The 20,618-nt window shown below is 37.7% G+C and overlaps 3 protein-coding genes across 10 annotated transcripts in view; 2 read left to right on the top strand and 1 right to left on the bottom strand.

Annotated features, from left to right (window-relative positions):
* The window catches only part of NF1 (neurofibromin 1), a 317,585-nt gene that overhangs the window by 42,851 nt on the left and 254,116 nt on the right, over positions 1–20,618 (bottom strand). For all 8 annotated transcript variants that reach the window (XR_006196423.1, XM_042915411.1, XM_042915410.1 and 5 more), the window contains one exon: positions 79–511. Coding sequence is in view for 7 of the 8 variants with exons in the window: in XM_042915411.1 (XP_042771345.1) it covers positions 79–511 (433 nt within the window). In the remaining variant the exon portion in view is untranslated. The remainder of the gene's footprint in view (positions 1–78; positions 512–20,618) is intronic.
* On the top strand, positions 3,800–8,111 carry EVI2A (ecotropic viral integration site 2A). Its single transcript, XM_042915417.1, has 2 exons — positions 3,800–3,997; positions 6,536–8,111. The coding sequence occupies exon 2, from the start codon at positions 6,551–6,553 to the stop codon at positions 7,253–7,255; it is 705 nt and encodes a 234-aa protein (XP_042771351.1). The 5' UTR covers positions 3,800–3,997; positions 6,536–6,550; the 3' UTR covers positions 7,256–8,111.
* Positions 10,382–18,568, top strand: EVI2B (ecotropic viral integration site 2B). Its single transcript, XM_042915413.1, has 2 exons — positions 10,382–10,505; positions 16,746–18,568. Exon 2 carries the CDS (start codon positions 16,759–16,761, stop codon positions 18,112–18,114), a length of 1,356 nt encoding a protein of 451 aa, XP_042771347.1. The 5' UTR covers positions 10,382–10,505; positions 16,746–16,758; the 3' UTR covers positions 18,115–18,568.

Raw genomic sequence — 20,618 nt, 5'->3', positions numbered from 1 at the left:
GACACCTAGGAAGGCCAGCACAGTCTGCTTAGCCGAGAAAGCTAACAAATCATTTACCTAACAAGGAGTGAAACTTACTTTAATAGAAACCTTGGTGTCTTTGTGAGCTAGCTTGAGAGCATTGTGGAATACCTTCAGGTCCTCTTCTAAAGCCAGTGTGGCAGCAGGCAGTTTCTGTTGTTCATGCTCTATGTGCTCAGCCAGTTTGCCAGGACAGTCGATGAAAATGAGCCTCTTGCTGCCTTTGAGGCCAGTCAGTAGCCGTTCGTGATACTTGGTATACTCTCTGACCCAGGAGTTGCAGTTATAGATATAGACTGCAGAGACATTGTCATAAGCAAAGCCAGGAAAAACAACAAACCACTTGGAGAGAAAGTCTGTTTTAAAGCGATTGCTAGGCCCGGTATGGGTAAGGTCCACTACAATTTCATATGGCTTTGCATAATATGGCTTTAAAGTCAGCAAGACGTGGTATATCAGCAAATCGCCATTGATTTGGCCAGTTTTAAACCTAAGGAAGAGGACAAAAACAGGACACAGATGGTTAACAGGGTTCCGGATAAATATACAGATGCTACTAATCTATTTCATTCTTTCAATTTTCTGTTTAGCTTTCTAGAGAAAACTAATATAAAACAATTACATAAAGTCTAAGTCCATTTTCTAAAATCAGTTATTCTTGAGACATTGAGAAGGTAGAAGTAAAACGGAAGAGACAAGTCTCCAATTCAAAACCTTTTGAGCAACAAACCCGCACACCACAGACAGAGGAAGGCAGTGAACACTGATTGGTTGCCTCGAGGCCCACAGAATTTCCCAGCTGAACAGTCTGGGTGGGAATGACGCCCTGGAGCCCTGGAGTCATCTGAATGGCTTTGGTCAATTCGTTCACCCCACCTTGACTACCGGTGGTTCAGCAATGATCATATGACTTAAATCAGGACAATAAGGGCCAAAGAGGCCCAATTCAGAGACTTTAGCTTTAGTTAGGAATTGAGACTTTTTCTTTCCTGGTGTTTATAAACAAGGAAACACATTGCCCTGGGAGTTGTTAGCTCATATCTTGACATATGAAAGAAAAGCCTGCCTGAAGACAGAAGAAATGGAGCAGAGAGATGAAGAGAGAGAGAGGACCCCAGCCATTTCATTGGAGTCCTAGATAAAGCCTCTCCTGGGACCAAATTTATCCCTGGACTATTCAGTTGTGTGAGCCAATAAATTCTTTTTTTTTGATTAAGCCATATTAGGTCCTAAGTTGCTTACAACTCAAAAGAATGCTGATCGGTGTGAGAGCAGCTAAGGTAAAGACCACCAGAAAGCCCTGAAGAACACAGTACTAGAACTTCAATTCGGAACTGATGTTAACTTGGCCCAAAGTTCTATACTCGATGACTCTGGTAGTACTAGGCCCGATAAACATCCTTACCTCAGAGATTTTTAATAATCTTGTTGGGAGGAAATAAGATAAAAATATAAGTTAAATGATTTTAAAATAATTTATTTTTGAGAAAGAGAGAAAGAGAGAGAGAGAGAGAGAGAGAGAGAGAGAGAGAGAGAATGCACAAGCAGGGGGAGGGGCAGAGAGAGAATCTCAAGCTGGCTCCATGCCAAGGGCATAGAGCCCGACACAGGGTTTGATTCCAAGACCCTGAGATCATGACCTGAATCGAGTTGGACGCTCAAATGACTAAGTCAATCAGGTGCCCCAAAATAAAATATTTCAAGATGACAGGAAAGGTATGAGGTTGTATGTAATCACTTATCAAACAAATAGCAGAGAAAAAGTTCAGAAGAGGGAGATATGAACACAAACTGGGTAGCCAGTGAAAGCTACACAGAAGATGCTGAGGCTTCAGTGGGTAGGAGAAACTTTGAATTCAACAAGAGGAGGGACTGGCAGGCCTCATGGAGAGGCCTGAAAGAGGCCTCTAAAGAGGAAAAGAAACAGATAACTAGATGTGCTGAGGCAACAGTCAGCTATTTTAGCTGGAATGAAAGATTCATGTACAGACGTTTTAAGAGATAAATCTGGACAATTGCACTACTAGGTATTTACCCAAAGGATACAGAAATACTAATTCAATGTTTACAGCATCATTATCTACAGTAGCCAAATTATGGAAAGAGCCCAAATGTTCATCAACTGTGAATGGATAAAGAAGAGGTGGTATATATTACAACAGAATATTACTCAGCCATAAAAAAAGAATGAAATCTTGTCATTTGCAATGACGCGGATGGAGCTAGAGTATATTATGCTTAGTAAAATAAGTCAGTCAGAGAAAGACAAATACTATATGATTTCACTCATATGTGGCATTTAAGAAACAAGACAAACAATCATAAGGGGAAGAAAGAAAGAGAGGCAAGCCAGAAAACAGACTCTTCACTACAGAGAACAAACTGATGGTCACTTGAGGGAGGGGAAGGAGGTGGGTTAAATAGGTGATGGAGGTTAAGGAGCGCATTGGTGATGAGCACCAGGTGTTGTAAGTGTTGAATCACCTGAAATTTACATCACATTGTATGTTAACTGGAATTTCAATAAAAACTAAAACACAAAACCAAATGAAGTGGAAAGCTTAACTTCACAAAAAAGAAATACAGTTTGAAAAATATATAAGAGTTAAGTTGTGAAGGGATCAAAATTTTTCAAGAGGTTTGAGTTTTCTCCAATATTTCTCAGACTATGTTCTGTGGAGCCCAGTATCACAATCAACCGTGGCATCTGTTACAAATGCAGTCTGCTTCCTGGTGCTAGCCCAGACCTACTACATAGGAATGTATACAGCGGGGCCCAGAAATTTTCATTGTTTTTAAAAAAAATTCTCATCTGATATTTACGTACACAGACATTTCTGAATCACTGCTATAGGTGTTAAGGAGTTATTCAACTTTATATTCTTAAAGAAGTGATATGATCAAAGGAAGTGATGTATACAAGATACATGAAGAAGTCGGGGCTGGTAAGGAAAAAAATAAAAGCTATGGTAGTAGTCTAGGTATGGCCTCCTAAGGATCTAAATGCTATGGTGACAGCTAAAAAAAAAAAAAAAAAAGAAAGAAAGAAAGAAAAAAAAAAAGAAACCAATTCAAGAATATGAGGGAAGAGCCAACACGATCCAAGTTCTGGTTGGGGCTGAAAGGAAGGACTTGAATTAAAAGGACTTGCTGTGTATCAAGCCTCTGAGATCACAAAGAATGTTCCTATCATGAACAACAAAAAAAAGAGATCATGAGGGGCAGCCACTTTTGGAGGGAAAATGAAGTCCATTTAGACATACTGAATATGAAGTGATGACAGGACCTTCGGGGGTTGGGGGGAGAAAGAGAGAGAGAGGCTGAGACTTTGTGTGTATACATTCAACAACACAAAAGTATATTCTGCCCCATATAACCTAAGTTTACTAGATATTTTCTCAAGTCTTTGCTGTAGCTCTGCAATCTGAGATGTTGGTTATGTGTATCACTGTTTCTATTATCTGACCAATACCCCAGGTCTCCTAACTCATGTCATTAAATCAGCCTGTGGTACACAAATAAAATTTTTAGAGAAGATTTTAATGCTGCAGGAAAAATACCCTTCCATCTCTTTCTGAATGATACTAATATATCATTCAAAAGCACACAGCAGGCATATGTAATGCACATAAGGTCAAAAGGCATGGGGCAGAAAACCCTCCCTGCCCTGGAGGCGGGGATTTGTTGTACAAAGCCTCCTGTCATGCCAGTGGCCAACTGGACAAGTTGGATTTTTTCCCCCCTGTGACATGTGCTTTAGTTGCAGCAGAAAGGAAATGTGTCATCTGTGGTTTGGTTTTAAAAGTGGAAAGCTAGCTGTACATATCCTTTTTTTTTTCACTGCAGATTTACTTTAAGGTTCATATTCTCCAAGTCTATTCTGCTTTAAATTACTTGGAAGCTGTGCTTCAAGACAAGAAAAGAAGTGGCTTATTAAAATCAGGTTATAACCAAATTTTGACCAAGAATTTGTAAGGTAGGTCATATATATGGCTTTTCTTATGCCTTTTTACTCATAACGTTGTACAGATTAGTGCTGAAGGAAGTGCTTTCAAATAATACCTAAGAATCTTACTAACAGAGTAGAATCATAAGTGATTGAAAATGTATACTGTTCTTTTCTGTACTATTAAGTAACATTTAAGTTAGAAATGGAAAGATTTATCATCAACACAGTTTTTATGAGGATTAGAAAGGATTTGAGTTTAGACTCCACAGTGAATTGAAAAGTTTTACTTGTTATTTAAAAAGTTAAAAAAATAAAGTTCTCATTATGAATGCTTAGGCATTATAAATTTTATTCAAAATGACCGGAGATAAAGAGAACTTTTGGTAACATAACCTGGCTTCCATGGCATAAATTGGGGACACAGAGACAGTTCTCTATTCTCAGGCATTTGTAAGGGCAAGAGAAAGTCTCATTTTGTTAACAGCTTGTTTATCTGGGAATGACAGTACATCTGGCCGAAGACAATCCACAGCGGGCCTATTATCTACCCCGTGGTAAGCACTGCTGAAATGAGTACGAATACCATGATGTATACTACCCTGTTAATGAACTAATGTGATAGGAATAACCCACTTTAAATTATTTTAGCATTGAATGCAGAAGGCTAGTCTAGGATGAAAGGAGGGAAATTACTTGCTAACCCAAAATAAAGTATTTCTCTTTGTGAAAGAACCGTAAAGTATCCTACGATTGGTGTCGTTCACTTTAAAAACTGAAGCTGAACACTATTTTATAGAAGTCAGTGCACAATCCCTTCAACTGTCTATTAAAGATCATAATCCAAAAAGTAATCTTAATTCTAGAACACATAATAAAGGTTTATTTTCCTTTAGGAAATATTACTTCACTGGTTAGTTGCCATTTACCTTTGTTTATTATAAGCTACTTTTGTTAGTATAACAACATATCACATTTGTTATTCTCAATTTCTGTATATCAATAGCATCCAAATATTATCCAATGACACATAGCAACTATTTATTATAAAACCTCAAAACTCAAAAAAGCATGGCTAGCAGTGACATCTGTTTTACTTGGGAGGAGGCTAAGAAATGCAGGATCTCAGGTCCCTCTTAGAACTACAGAATCAGAATCCACATTTAAAAAAAAAAAAAAAGACATTCAGACATTCACATTCAGGTTTGAGAAGAACATCTATAAAATAAAGTTTTTAAACAGGCAATTCCACTGAGTCAATCTCAGGAGAATAATGTAGGTTTTGCTTCCAGTTATCTCAAACAAATGCTAACAATAAGATACTCTTACCAAAAAAAAAAAAAAAAAAAAAAAAAAAGCAGCTCAAACAATATTATAATAAAAGAGATAATTCGATAATGGTGATAGATCGTTCCCGCTGGTTCATCAGTACCTAGAACAGATATGCCAGCTCTGTTTAAATCTTCAATCATACGGTGTATAATGAGAATTAGGAACAGACTTGTCTCCTTTTTGTACTGCCTTCCAAGGAGCCTGAAGCCACAACTAAAGTTCATCTTTTTTATTTATATGTCGAGACTCAAGATCTGCCTTGTCTTCCCACTTCAGTCTAAATCCCCACAATCCTGGTGTTCTCTATTTTACTGTATCATGTATTTTAAAACATTGTGTCAAAATATTCATGGAAAAAATGCTGGGCATAAATGATGATGAAAAAAGTCAATAAATTTAACTTTCGATATTATTCATAAGAAATCTGCCTCATTTTCACTGTAATGCCAGATTTTTAGGTTGAAAAACCTGGCGTGCCTTTGCCTTCAGAAAGCCACAAGAAGTCAGGGGATACAGATGTGAAAAGAGAGAACCAACACCATATATAATTGCTTTCACAAATACCCAGGAGTATATTTCTAAGTACCAGTTTTATTCTAAGCTCCAAGATAAACACCCAGGAAGATAAAAGAACATCTTGAATTCCATTTTTTTTTTTTTTTAAAGAACATGTTGAATTCCTATTTGAAATCCTTTTCCTTTGGTTGCTACCACACTTCCCCTTTCTCAACCCCAAAACAAAACCCCAAAAAGCCATTTGCATGTTCTTTTCCTACTTAAAGCAAAATGCTTAAGGCCCATATAAAGATGAGTGACACATTTGTTAGAGTGTGGGGAGTTTCTGCAAGAAAGATCCTTAAATGGTTGGGGTCTGGGCGGGGGCAGGAAGGAGGAATCAGGAAAGTAGAAGCAGAAGTCGTCGACTCAAAGCTGAAGTTCAGCATGCTTGAGGGGGAGAAAACTATACAAAATCACAGTATTCAGTTTAAAATGATTCATAGGCATTTATAATGCCAACTTCTAGCATTTAAAAGAATAACAGAAATTAAATGGCTTCTTTACACATAGCCTAATAGAAAAAGTCAGCTGAGAAGGAATTCAAACAGGACAGCAAATATTAGGTATGAGTTTGTAGCTAACTTGTAAGACATCAGGTGTCCACCTTTTAACTACAATCACCAAAAGTAGGAACCATTATTCTTTCATAAATTAACAAATTATCTGCTGTCCCAACAGATTGCCGGTATACTCATGGACATGGAACACGCAGGACATTACCTGCATCTTGCCTTTGTGATGACAACAGCTTTTTCTTTGTGTCCTGGAACAAAAGCAAACTATACCCATCTGTGGGCTAACAGTACTACTGTCTGGGATCCAGATATTCAAAATAAGACGGGCAGAAACCAAAATGAAAACATGAACACAAACCCTACAACTTCTGCAGTAGATAAAAAGAGTAATTCTACAAACATGACTGAAATCGCCACGTCATCTCCTGTCCTACCTCTAACTCCTAAATCGGAACTGGAGATTTATATACCTTCTGTTGTCAGGAACAGCTCTCCAACAGTACCGAGCATCAAAAACACAAGCAAGAGTCCCCATGAAATTTTCAAAAAAGGGGTCTGTGAGGAAAACAACAACAAAATGGCTATGCTAATTTGCTTAATTATAATTGCAGTGCTTTTTCTTATCTGCACCCTCCTATTTCTTTCGACTGTAGTTCTGGCAAACAAAGTCTCATCCCTCAGACGATCAAAACAAGTAGGCAAGCGTCAGCCGAGAACCAACGGCGATTTTCTGGCAAGCAGTGGTCTATGGCCTGCTGAATCAGACACTTGGAAAAGAGCACAACAGCTCACAGGGCCCAACCTAATGATGCAATCTACTGGAACTCTCACAGCTACAAGGGACAGAAAAGATGAAGGAGGAACTGAAAAACTCACCAACTAACAGAAGCTTTAGTGAAGACAAATGCAAAGTAGCAATGAGAAAGCTTATGAAGTAAAAACGAAATCCGTTTGGCATTTAATGCCACAAGTTGGTCTAAGATCTGTTGACATGGCAGCCTTGCAATTTAGAATCGAGCAGGCGAGAAGGGAAGAAGTCAGTTCACCTTCTCAAATACTTAAACTGTGCACTTTCATTCTGACACTGAATATTTTAAGAAGCAAATAATAAAACACCCAAGGACGTGGAGAAGGTTTTAAAGATGAGTTGAAGGAACTAATTAATGGAGGTAGAAAGGAACAATTAAATATTTCCTGTTCAGCAGCAGTAGTTAGATGATCTTTGTCTGAATGTAATTAAACTTTGAAGAGTTTTAATGTGTCCTTAGAGGCAAGTATATGCTTCAACATCTAACAGAAGCCAAATTCCTAATGCACAGAGTTGAACTGTAGTTTAACGGTGCCTCTGCTGAATGAGACGGAATCTGTCCCAGCTCGTATATCAACACAGCTAATTTTATGCTAGATGTTTTCATCTTTAAGTATGGCACACACAAGAAAGTGTTTTTCTACTACAAATATTTAATTAAAACTTTTAATTTTGTATCATAAGACTCATTAGAATAAAACTGACTACATATATTATTTGTATTCATTTTATTATCTTAGACAACACACTATAAAGATCAATAAGAAATAGTGCCCAACTGAAACAGGGGAGACTGGAGCCACCAAGAAGGCCAAGTGTAAACGTACAGCATATCTTACTGTTCAAGTGCCATGTACCTCTATTCTATAAATACTGCTTACTGGGCTATCTATAGCAAATATCCAAAGGCCGATTAATTTTCTGACTTCAAGGATGCCAAGTGGCCTGACAAATGATCAATTTTATTTATTTATTTTTACTATCTAATGTGACATGAGCAAAGGAAAGGGGTGTGTGTGTGTGGGGGGGGTGTGTTTGTTCTAATTTGGAAAACGAGATGCTCTAGGTAATTGTTTAACCTTTCAAGAAACTGGGTTCAAGTAAGATAATGACTTACACTTAAATCAAGACTTCCACCTTCAGTTAAATGTATTACAAAAGTTGGTTTGAGAGACTTTCCAACTTACTGCTAAAATTGATCAGGGCATACTAAAGACCAAGCTAAATTTAAAAAATCTCATCCCTTACTGAGCATTTATTTTGGGCAATACGCTAGCCATGTAAGAAAACATTTTGCATATTTTTGCCAAGTACGATCACAATCTTATTCTCCCTTTTAGGTTAGTGATTCTCACCTTGACTGTGTATCAGAATCATCTGAAGAGCTTTTAAAACTAGCCAAAACCTAATTCCCACCCTCTCTTTCTGATTCAGTTGGAACGGGGGTGGCCTCCAGGCACTGGTAATTTTTGCATTAATTCCCTAGGTGATACTGCTCGTGGCCAAATTCACTTCTTACAGGTACCATGGCTCTAAAGATCTAGGTTACATCTTAAAACGAGAGGGGGAAAAACCCCCAAGTATCCGCTTTATGATCAACTTGTTACCAATGTGTTAAAAAATTATAACCGTATTACTCGAGATAAAACTAAATGTCAAAAAGGGAAAAGGGGAAGCAAGAGAACACTCATGCCAGTCATGGTGATATCAGGTCACCTTTTGAGGGGTACAAAGGACCAGACTGGCAAATGAAACTGAGCAGAGCTCCCATCTTATACAAACTAATAATGTGAGACTGTGTACTAGAACCAATAGTGGTAACACAAACAGCTCCTTGAATCAGGGGCCATATATACTTGTCAGAGGATACTGAAAAAAATTAGCACCTTTTTAAAAACAAGGAATTAACTAGGTAACCACTTTTGTACTCAACATACAGGTCCAACAATTTCTGACGAAACAGAAAGCTTCTACTGCAGGAATACCTAAAATTCATCAACTCCCTAATTAAATACACATTCTCAGAATGATGCTATCCAATGACAGCTCATGAACAAACAAAAGTGGCTCCTTTTCAAACTTGACAGTGTTTAAACATGATACATTAAGGTCTGTTTTGAGTTCAAATTTTAAAAGTTATTTTTGAACGAAGACATTTTTGTTTCTGCCCCTTAGTATTATGGTCCACACACTTAATTCAGGGATTTTAAAATAGTGAGTCAAAAGTTTAGTGTTTTGATTATACTCTGCTTTATAGTAGGACCCCTTAAAAACAGAAACTATTCTTTTTGTACCAAGTTGTAAGTAACCTTGACATTAAGAACGAGGTCTTAACAGTCTGGGATCCTCTGCAGTGACCAGGGAAAAGCAGGGCATGGCTTAAAACGTAATGTATCTACTGTAACAGGTGCTATCCTAGGCACTTTACATTTAATCCTGGACCAGATTTACAAGTTAGGAATTATGATCTCCCTTTTTTGGATGAGGAAAGAGGCTACAAGGTGACCTGTCCAAAGAAAATTTTTATTCAGACTGATGCATTCTCTTTTCAATATATTTTGCTTGGTTAATTTATTTAAATAATGATTCCCAATTTATTTTACCTTCTGAGAAGGACCTATTTTGTGGATAATCAAAGAGTTGTGCTCTTGAACTCCCAACGTCGTTACGTATTTGGTCCAAAAAAAAATTGACTGTAAGTTTACCTGGGCTTTGTCTAAATTATGTAGGAGGAAAGAAGCTTAACATTCACTGGCTACCTACTGTGTGCGAGGCATTTATACATGTTAGCTTATTTAATCTTCACAACAGCTCAGTAAGTGACATATTCCTCCGGAGAAGGAAATGATGACTCAGAAGTACAGCAACTTGCAAAAGGTGATCAAGTAAACAGAACACACCATCTGCCTCTTATGAAAAGAAATCTCACTGTGGGTAACAACTCAACAGGTAGTTTTTCCTTAGACTATGTGAGTTGCCTCTAAAGTTCTATTCAAAATATTTAAATTATATAATCACATTACTAGAGAGTCTCAAATGTTTACTTACCAATATTAATTAAAAGCATTCAAATCATAGAGCTGCAAATCGTGTTTCAAAATAAGTTCTCTTAAAGTAGTGCCTTTCTTAGTCATTTTGTGGCTTATTGCACTTCCTGAACCAACTATCCATCAACTTCCTCTTCTTCTACAGAAAGCATTTCAGTTTGCTACAGGACCATTTTTAATCTGAACTGAACCACCCCTTTTGCTTCCTTAGCCAAATCACCAAAATGTCCAGTTAGAACAAGAACTTAGCATTCTGCAAAAAGAAGTTAACAGCTGAGGTAAGAAAATTTTCACACAGGCAATCTGGTTTGATCTTTGTTATATATAAAGTTTATTTTTAAAACTAAAATGGCGTTAGTGTTTTAAACATAAACTCTGCTAGTCTAAAGATGTCTATAACGGTTTTGTAATTTATTGCATGGTATTAAAAAAATTCAGTGTTGAGCTTGCCTTGGAGAAAAATGTTCAGTTAGGTTTGTATAATATAAGCCCTTTTAAGTTTATTCAATCACAATGGTTAGTTAGCCTTAGTTCTGTAATTAAAAGATATAAACTATAAACACAGTGGATAAAGCTAAGGGTTAGAAGTAAAACTAGAATCCATGGGATATGAGTGAATTTACAAGCCCCAAATACCAACTGTGAAAAATTCTAACTTGCTTCTTATAAGATGTTCCTACATGTAACATAATCCATAGATTTAAATTATTTTTTTTTATCCTCTTTAGTTTCCACGGTAAAAACGGTCATCTTCACCTTCACTTAATTTAAAAAGAAAGCAAAGGCGATTAGAAGAGATATTCAATTATCATTATTACATATGCTTTAATTTTTACACAAATGGAATTTTAAGTAAAAATTTGATACTTAAGTAATAATTTTATATTTATATTTAAGTAATAAGTAAGAATTTTATATTTAAGTTAAAGGAAAATATTATGGCTCATTTTTAAAGCTCACTAAGACAAAACTGTTATGACAAAATGTGTGTACATGTATTCATATCATCTACGTATTTATGCCACACATTATCATCTGAGCCTTTAGTAACCAGTATTAGATACAGGAAAAAAACACTCACAGGATAAATAATAGAAAATTGCTACCATGCATAAAACATGCCTATTCTGTGAGTAAACTGGGCAGTTACAAAGTAAATACCCTCCAAAACAAAAATTGCAAAGAGTTTAGTTTACATAGACTTGTAATATCACAGAATAAATTCATAATGGGTGATACTCTATTACAACATTTCATAAATATTTATGACTTTCCCTTATAGAAGTCCACTTTGGATTTTTTCTAAGTAATTATTACATAAGTTAGAAAATAAAGATTTTTATCTCTCTCTTTTTTTTTTAAGACACGATTTGTCTATATTTTCAAAGGGTCAGTTCGATGGTACTTGTGAGTTTAACAGCACTTGTGTTTTTCAACTAATTCCTGTATAACTCTACTTGGAAGGAAATTATGAATTCTGAAAAAGTTCAAGTTTGTTAAATATAAATCTGATGCCTTTCAGTGTCCAATCTTTAGAAGTTACCTCAAGTATGATAGCTTATAGGCTAACCATTCAAATTCCCACAACTGTTTTCATAGAATCAGAGGACTAAATGGTTTTCTAGTAGTTTTTTCCCTACCATTTACTCAAGACAGCCTCCAAAAGTTATTTACATCTCTGTTCTCAGAGATCCCACGTCTCCTTCCTTCATAAAACATTCCTGCTTCGTAATTCTACTATGAAAGACAGTGCAGCATATATAGTGACTTGGGACAGAAGGAAACGGCTCTGGTACACAACTGGTATTTCTTTAACAGTGCCTCTATTTATAGCTGTGACACTCTGGCAAGTTACCCCACATCTCTGTGCCTCAGTTTCTTTATCTATAAGATGAAGGTAACACTACCTTGCTCATTAAAATAGGGTAGTACCTAACATTTAATGGGTACTCAGTAGATGATAGCTATTATTATCGATAAAAGTCACCAAATACTTCCTATTATAGTTCAAGGTTAATCTCTTTTGCCACTCTTCCTCAAGACAAAGAATTGGTGTTTTCTTCCTTTTATGATTTAATAACAACCGGCTGGAGATACACTAATAATAAATTTTAATCTATCTTGTAACTTATTACATCAAAGCAATAATAATATCAAAGCCATAATAACTCAGGTATTATTATACCTATACTTGACTTTTTCCCTAGAATATGTTCTCCAAATCTCCATGATTCTCTGTAAATGACAATGACCTGGGGCGCCTGGGTGGCTCAGTCAGTTGAGCGTCCGACTTCGGCTCAGGTCATGATCTCACACTCCGTGAATTCAAGCCCCATGTCGGGCTCCATGCTGACAGCTCAGCACCTGGAGCCTGTTTCAGATTCTGTCCTGTCAGATTCTGTCCTGCTCATACTCTCTGTCTCAAAAATAAATAAAAACATTAAAAAAAATTAAAAAAATGACAATGACCTATTTTTTACCATATGCAACTTAACGGGATCAATTTTAACTGTACTTTCTTTTTTAAAGTTTATTTATTGAGACACACACACACACACACACACACACACACACACGAGCAAGAGAGGGGCAGAGAGAGAGGGAGAGAATTCCAAGCAGGCTCTGCACTGTCAGCACAGAGCCCAACGTGGGGCTCAGTCTCATGAACCGTGAGATCATGCATGACCTGAGCTGAAATCAAGAGTCAGACAGTTAACCAACTGAGCCACCCAGGCGCCCCTAACTATACTCTTTATATCCTTATGCCATTATATTTATGAGAACATGGCTAATATATGAGGACTCCTACTTCACTGTAACTTCCTGTACAGTTAGTTAAAATATAGCTGTCGTTTTCCTTCCTCTTTTAAAACGTTTTAAAATATTCAGGAAAAGCAAAGGACCCAAATCACAGATTTTTGACCTCAAAGTTGTCAGCCTATAATAATGAGCAAGATATTGGCATACAAAGGTAGACAAATTTGGGATGTGCTTGAGCAGCAGACTAAGGGATTTTTAGAAACATGCTTTGCTACGTGCATGGGTTCTTTAGAATAATGAGCAGGCATGCTTGTGAACAGTGCCAGGAAAAAATTTCAAGTGTCTTCAGGATACTTAGAACAGATAGGAGAGCCTGAAATGAAAGACAAGGGAGTCTGAGAAGACAGGTGAGTCAAGTCCTCCATTTGGGAAGGCCGCTCTTGGTTGCTTCCTTGTGTCAGCAGATACAGGCTAGTGACAGAGCACAGCACTTCGTGGGCCTTTCATCTACTTCAATCTTCTCTCCCAACTTCTTTCTAATTTTGCCCACCTTAATCAAATACCCTAATTTCTTGCTAGTTTACATAACCACTACTTTTTCTTTAGCTTTTCATTAACTTTTCTTTTCAATAATTTCTCTAGTCCATTGACCTTCTCCTTTTCCATATGTTTGCTGCTTCCTTTAATTTTTGCTTTATTTTTCTCCTTGGTGTTATTTATTTTTTTTTATTTCTTTGCACTCCTTTTTCATTTCATCATATCTGACATCTTCTTTTTACTCCCCTGCCCCATATGGTTCTATCTCTCTGCCTTTCTCCTACAGAAGCAATGTTGGTACTTCAGGTACACATGGTTTATATATTTAAAAAACTACGTATGCTAAAGAACTTTCTTTCTGTACTGGTTGTAACAACTGCCTCACTTCTCTGATTTAGAAAAAGTCCGTTTCTTCACCATTAGGCCCCCTATTTATTCCTCTTTTAAATCCTGCTCTTTCTTTTCTGGGCTGTTCTGATTTGCTGCAGAATTCTAACAGATTCTAACATTCTGATGTAGCAGATGCTAGGAGGGTAGACAGCTAACTGAAGAGTGGGAAAAAGAGATAAGATAGGTAAAAAATAGAATTTGGTTTTGATATTGCTGGAGCCCTTAAATGACAAGCAAAAAATCTCATATACTCAAAAGTTTTATGGTCTTCCTATTGACCACAAGAAGACCAAAGAAGCTATGAACCTATCAAAATTGATCTTACAAATTAAAATAGGTTTATAATTATGTTCCTGTTTGAGGTCTTTCCTTCTCTAACGCCTTTTTCAGCTAACTGAAAAGAGGAACCATGTGGGTTTTTTTACAAATTTTAAGCGAATTCACAAAAGAGGAAACATTTTTGGCCGAAGCCAATTTATGGCCTATATTTTCCATTGCTTTGGATGGCATTTTTTAAAAAACTAAAGTGAAACTCTGAAGAATAACTTGTTGAGGGGTTGATGCTCTTAAGAATAGCAAGTGGGAACTGTGCATGGATAACCATCTAGAGATGATTCAAATCCCCATATTTATGCCAAAAGTTTCCATTTCTTTCCCTATGAAGCCTTTTGCAAAATGGATACAAAGCATAATTTAATAACTTTGATTTCATCTTCTCTGCTTACATTCTGGCAGAAGTATTCATAGATAGTGAAAAACTGAAAAGGAAAGGAGCCATGAAGCCAATACAGGTTAGGTATTTACTAAGCTCCTAACATACATGGCTCTTTGCTGTAAAGGAGCCAAAATGTAAACCCTGAGGTGGTTTAGAGGAGTAGAAAGAGCTTATGCTTGTGAATCAGATGGTCCTGGGTACAAATGCCATTCTGTCACTAATAGTGACATAACACTGGGCAAACTCTTTTTTTTTAAAATGATTTCTTAAAATGTTTATTTTTGAGAGAGAGACAGAGTGTGAATGGGGGAAAGGGGCAGAGAGAAGGGAGACACAGAATCCGAAGCAGGCTCCGGGCTCTAAGCAGTCAGCACAAAGCCCGATGTGGGGCTTGAACTCACGAGCCTTCGAGCCATGAGATCGTGACCTGAGCTGAAGTCGGCCGTTTAACCAACTGAGCCATCCAGACACCCCTTTCTAGTCTATATATAGTTTCTAATCATATATACCAGGATCTAACACCCTGAGATGTTCCTTTCCCTAATGTTAAGAAACAACCAAATAGTTATCATTGTGTTTAATGATGTACAAAACAGGTATATCACACCTAGTGTTGAACACCGTCTTAGTGTAACTCCTCACTTTAGAGATAAGGCAACTGAGAGCAGGAGAGATGAAATGACTAGTTCTCATAGTTAGATGGAGAGTTACATGCTGGAAGTAGACCTGGAACTTAACTCTTCAAGTTTTACCATCTACCACATCCCACAAAAAGCCCTGCCTGCCAAACTTACACATGTGCCTTCTCTACCCATGTCCATATGTTGTTTCCTCGACTGGAATATTTTATTTGCTTAATTCATTCTTACAGACCTTTCAAAATTCAGTTCAAGTTTTACTTCTCTGAGAAACCCTCCCTGAAGACCTCCCAGGCTATGTTAGTTCCTCTGTGCATCTCTTGCATACATTTATGAGAAAACTTATTAAATTATTATAATTATTACTTGTTTCCACCACTGGAAAACTAGAAACTATATTTTAGGTGTGGGGGGGGGTGTCTCTCAAACCTAGAACAGGCCTGACACAAAGATAGTGTTCATCGATAAATAAATGAAAGCATCGGCAAGACAACACTAACCAACTGGACAGGACGGTCTCAGATTCAGAGATCACTTAGGATTCTGAGTTGAGCGGACTCCTTTAAGAGTATGAGCTCCTAATGTAATGACATAGTGCTAGACTCTGAGGATGCTGCAGAGCCTACGAACACAGTAGACTTAAGCATGAAAAACTTACCAAAGGCAATACCATTAATGAAAATAGAGAAGAGAGGAGTCAGTTTTGACATAAAGATGATGAAGATGGATTGATCTGAGTATGTTAAATTTGCTGGCAGTAGGATATATACATGGAGATGTCCACCAAGAAGTCATGGAAAGCAATCGGAATTAAGGAGATTTAGGCTGGACGTGCAGGTTTGGGAGTTATGGCATATAGGCGAGAGCTGAAATTTTATAGATTCAGGATCACAGAAAAGCTGGTAAGAGTGAGGACTGAATACCAAGTACCCATATTTAAGAAGAGAAAAACAGGAGCTAGTGAGATTAACATGAAAGGAAGACTATCACAAAGAGCTACTTGAATAGTAGTGAAGGCACAGTCAGTAGTGTCAAAAGTGGCTAAGAGAGGGAGAAAAGAAAAAGAAAGAATAAAGAAAAAGACTGTTGGATTAGGTAATAGATGATTATTGGTGTCCTTCAAAGCAACAGGACTGGTATATTTCTAGTCGCAAGGAAAAGTAGAGAGCATATGGAACCAGCACACAGAGCCTATGTGTTTAAGAAGTAGGACTGTGAAATGAAGGATTATGAGGTAATGAAGCTAAAGGGGTAGCAGGGCCAAGTACAGATCTTATGAAAGAACGAAGAGAGACGTTTGCCTCTGAGGTCCACGTGTTTTATGGTTAAGTTTAGGATGCATTCAAGAGTATTTACACTGCAGTGTATGAAGTCTAAATTAGAAACGATAAATACATCTCAAATACCTACCTACTTTGTGCCAGACACCAAATAACACCTGTCTTTCTTTCTTTCATTATAAAACCACTGATAAAAAGGAAACATTCTGAAATGGATCCCAAATATTTCATCTTAATTTTGTTCTGTGGACACCTCAGTGATACATTTCTCTTAACGACAGAAGACATTACAACAGAGTCTCCTGTATTTATATCATCAAGGCTCAATGTCTCAGCTAATTCTCAAAACACAACAGGGAATCCTTGGACTCAACCAACAGAATTCAGCCATGTTTCTTCTGCACAACCAATATCAACTGCCAAAGTTGCTGCTGGACAATCAATACCAGGGGCCTATGCTCCTTCTGAAAAACCGGCAGCGCACACTTCTGCCAGGCAACCACCTGCCTCTAACATCACCAGACAACCAATACCAACGGCCAACGCCTCCTCCCAACAAACAGTACTCCCTGTGCTTACCTCTGCCGGACAACTACCGCCATCTGCCCATACTTCTACCAAACAACTGCCGCCATTTCTCTACACTTCCACTCAACAACCATCATCTATCCACACGTCTTCTGGAAAACCAATACTACCAACTGTTCATAATCCATCTATACCACCAACCCCAAGTGTCAAAAGTTCACAGAGGGTGACTCCAGGATTCAACCTAGAAACTACCAGTAACACAAATATCCCACGTGAAACCAATTCTAATTTGATAGCTGCCATATTAGTGGGTGTAATTCTGACGTCTATGTTTGTAGCTATAATCATGATTGTGCTATGGAAATGCTTGAGAAAACCAGTTTCACACGATCAGAATTGGGCAGGTAGGTCTCCATTTGCCGATGGTGAAACCCCCGACATCTGTTTGGATAACTTTAGAGAAAATGAAGTACCCGTGAAAAGGACATCAATTGTTTCACTTATGCCCTGGAAACCAAGCAAAAACACACTCTTAGCAGATGACTTAGAAATTAAGTTGTTTGAATCAAGTGAACACATTGGAGATTCTAACAACCCCAAAACAGAGAAAATAAAAGATCAGGTAAATGGTACATCAGAGGAGAGTGCTGGGGGATCAACGATCGGCACTGCTGTTTCTTCTTCAGATGATGCAGATTATCCACCACCTTCCCCACTTATTGATTTGGAAGGACAGGAGAGTAACCAATCCAACAAACCCACAATGACAATTATATCTCCTCTTCCAAATGAGTCCACCAATCTCCCACCATCTCTGGACTGTCTCAATCAAGTCTGTGAAGGTTACAATTCTGAGTTTGAACAATCATTTCCACCTCCTCCCGACTCATTTCACTTGCCCCCGGCACCAGAAGATTTCATGAAAAACCAGGAAGATTCCAACAATGAGATCCAGGGTCAGGAATTCTCTATTCCTCCCGACTCTGGTCAAGACCACAGTGAATCCTTGCCACCCCCACCTGAAGAACTGTTATAAATACTGTAATTTGCTTTTTAGCTGATTTTCCATCCTTCCTACAGAACTCCATCTTTTTTTTCTCTTCATGTGATGAAATATATTAAAAGGCACCTGGTAGCCAATTTTGATTTTTATTCAGGAACTACCTGAAATCTGCTAAAGCCTATGTGCATGGCTGGAACTTATTTTTAAAAAATGACATAACAGTGATCTATTTACTAGCTATTGTACCTAACTTTAATGCAGAGAACATTTTACCTGTGTGGATGATATGTATGTCAGTAACTTAGCCACTTTGGAAATAAGCACTCTACATATAGTTAATATCATCTAATGGATAGATCTTTTTTTTCCTGAATAGCTGTGTGTAAAGTTACATTGAATAAATAACACTTTGTTTTTCCATTTCAAAGATTGAGATGGGGAGGGAGGGGATGAGAAATTAAATACATACTCCAAGTTTTAAACAAAACTCCAAATTTTATTTAAAGTTTTTAATTAAAAAAATTTTTTAAATGTTATTTCTTTCTGAGAGACAGAACGTGAGCAGGAAAGGGGCAGACAGAGAGAGGGAGACATGGAATTGGAAGCAGGTTGTCACAGCACAGAGCCTGACGTGGGGCTTGAACTCACAAGCTGTGAGATCATGGCCTGAGCTGAAATTGAGAGTCGGATGCTTAACTGACTGAGCCACCCAGGCGCCCCTTTAAGATTGATTTTAAGTAATCTCCACACACAATGTGGGGCTCAAACCTATAACCCCAAGATTAAGAATCACATGCTCTGCTGACTGAGCCAGCAGGGTGCTCTAAAACTCCAAATTTTAAATTAACACCTCAAGTATTAAATACATATTCCAAGTTTGCGGGGATGAGAAACTAAAATGCATGTTTGAGAATACAAAAATTTCCTTTTAGCTCTCACTGGAAACAGTAAAGCAAGTATGTTAAAACACCAAATTGTGGGGGTGGGGGTTGGATTGGGGATGTTTACTCTGAAAAAAATATAAGCATGCACCATAAACTGTAGACATTGGGGGAGCACAATTTTTTAAACTAACATCCTTTTTTAAAATTTTATTTGTTTTGAGTTTGTTTATTTTGGGAAAGAGAGAATTCGAGCAGGGTAGGGCAGAGACAGCAGCAGGGAGACAGAATCCCAAGGAGGCTCCACACTGTCAGCACAGAGCCTGATGCAGGGCTTGAACTCACAAACTGTGAGATCATAACCTGAGTAGAAATCAAGAGCTGGACACTTAACCGACTGAGCCACCCAGGCGCCCCTAAAACTAAGCATCTGTAAAAATTTCTTCGTTCTATGGCTCTAGCACCCAAACAAAATGAAATCTTATAAAGGAAAACAAAAAATAAAACCACACACACAAAACCACACTTCTATGGCTCCATTCCAAATTTGAATGATTTTTCCAAGAAAAACAGACTACATCAAATACAGATGATTCTCAACTTTCCCTAAATGGACACTTTCTGACACTATACATTTAAACTCTTAAACCACCTTTCCTATGCAGAATTTCGTCTTTTCTCCATTACCTGACAAGTGATGAAACTGAGTTACCAGAGTAGGGGTGGACCTAATCTTTGTCAGAGTCAGGGCGGTGAGCGTTCCTGGGCTAGGCTTGTGGGGGTGCCGGCCTGTGCCCACAAAAGTGTTTCTTTGCCCAACAAGCATGTGGTCTTCTTCCTTACCCTAGCCATCACTCAGAATAAAATGTGGTGGTCTTGTCAGTAGTTTAACCGTGAAGAACTCCTCATTACTGTGGGGTTTTTCAGAACAAAATACAGTATTTATTTGTAGCACTGTTGTTCAAGAAACTAACAAAGCTCCAACTTTAGTAAAAAAACAAAAACAAAAACAAAAAACTAGCAGGCTTTTTTGGACACTGAAATTTTATATACAATATTTCCCTTTAAATCTTTTATGGGGCGCCTGGATGGCTTGGTCGGTTAAGCGTCCGGCTTCGGTTCAGGTCATGATCTCATGGTCCGTGAGTTCGAGCCCTGCGTCGGGCTCTGTGCTCACAGCTCAGAGCCTGGAGCCCGTTTCAGATTCTGTGTCTCCCTCTCTCACTGCTCCTCCCCTGTTCATGCTCTGTCTCTCTCTGTCTCAAAAATAAATAAACGTTAAAAAAAAAAAAAATCTTTTAAACCATCCCTTACTGACCATTAAAAAGCCTTATCTGCAGAAACACTTCCTTGGACTTATTTTCCTGGCGTTTATTCCTGAAGCATGTCTCTCGCCATATTACATTGGTTCTTTGTCTCCCACTTGAAAACGCTTCTTTCATGTTGTTTTTCAAACTTAGCATTTTTAAGGTTAATCCTACTCAGCAGCAATCAGGAGTTTAAGAATTTCCTATGAATTTCCTGAATTCTATTTAGGATAAATAAGCTATGTTTTTATATTTGGTCAAGACTTTGATGTGCTTTAAATCATCATAACCCTTCTCATTTCACATGTGAGATGGTTACTCAAGAGGCTCTTTCCACACTTTTGTTCTT

This window comes from Panthera leo, chromosome E1 (genome assembly GCF_018350215.1).
Source record: "Panthera leo isolate Ple1 chromosome E1, P.leo_Ple1_pat1.1, whole genome shotgun sequence".
Lineage (NCBI taxonomy): Eukaryota > Metazoa > Chordata > Mammalia > Carnivora > Felidae > Panthera > Panthera leo.
The sequence above is the reverse complement of the archived record's forward strand: the minus strand, read 5'-3'. Positions and strand labels throughout refer to the sequence as shown.

Bases quoted from the DNA above. Each gene is read 5' to 3' on its own strand.
- EVI2A (XM_042915417.1), top strand. From the start codon at position 6,551: ATGGACATGGAACACGCAGGACATTACCTGCATCTTGCCTTTGTGATG.
- EVI2B (XM_042915413.1), top strand. From the start codon at position 16,759: ATGGATCCCAAATATTTCATCTTAATTTTGTTCTGTGGACACCTCAGT.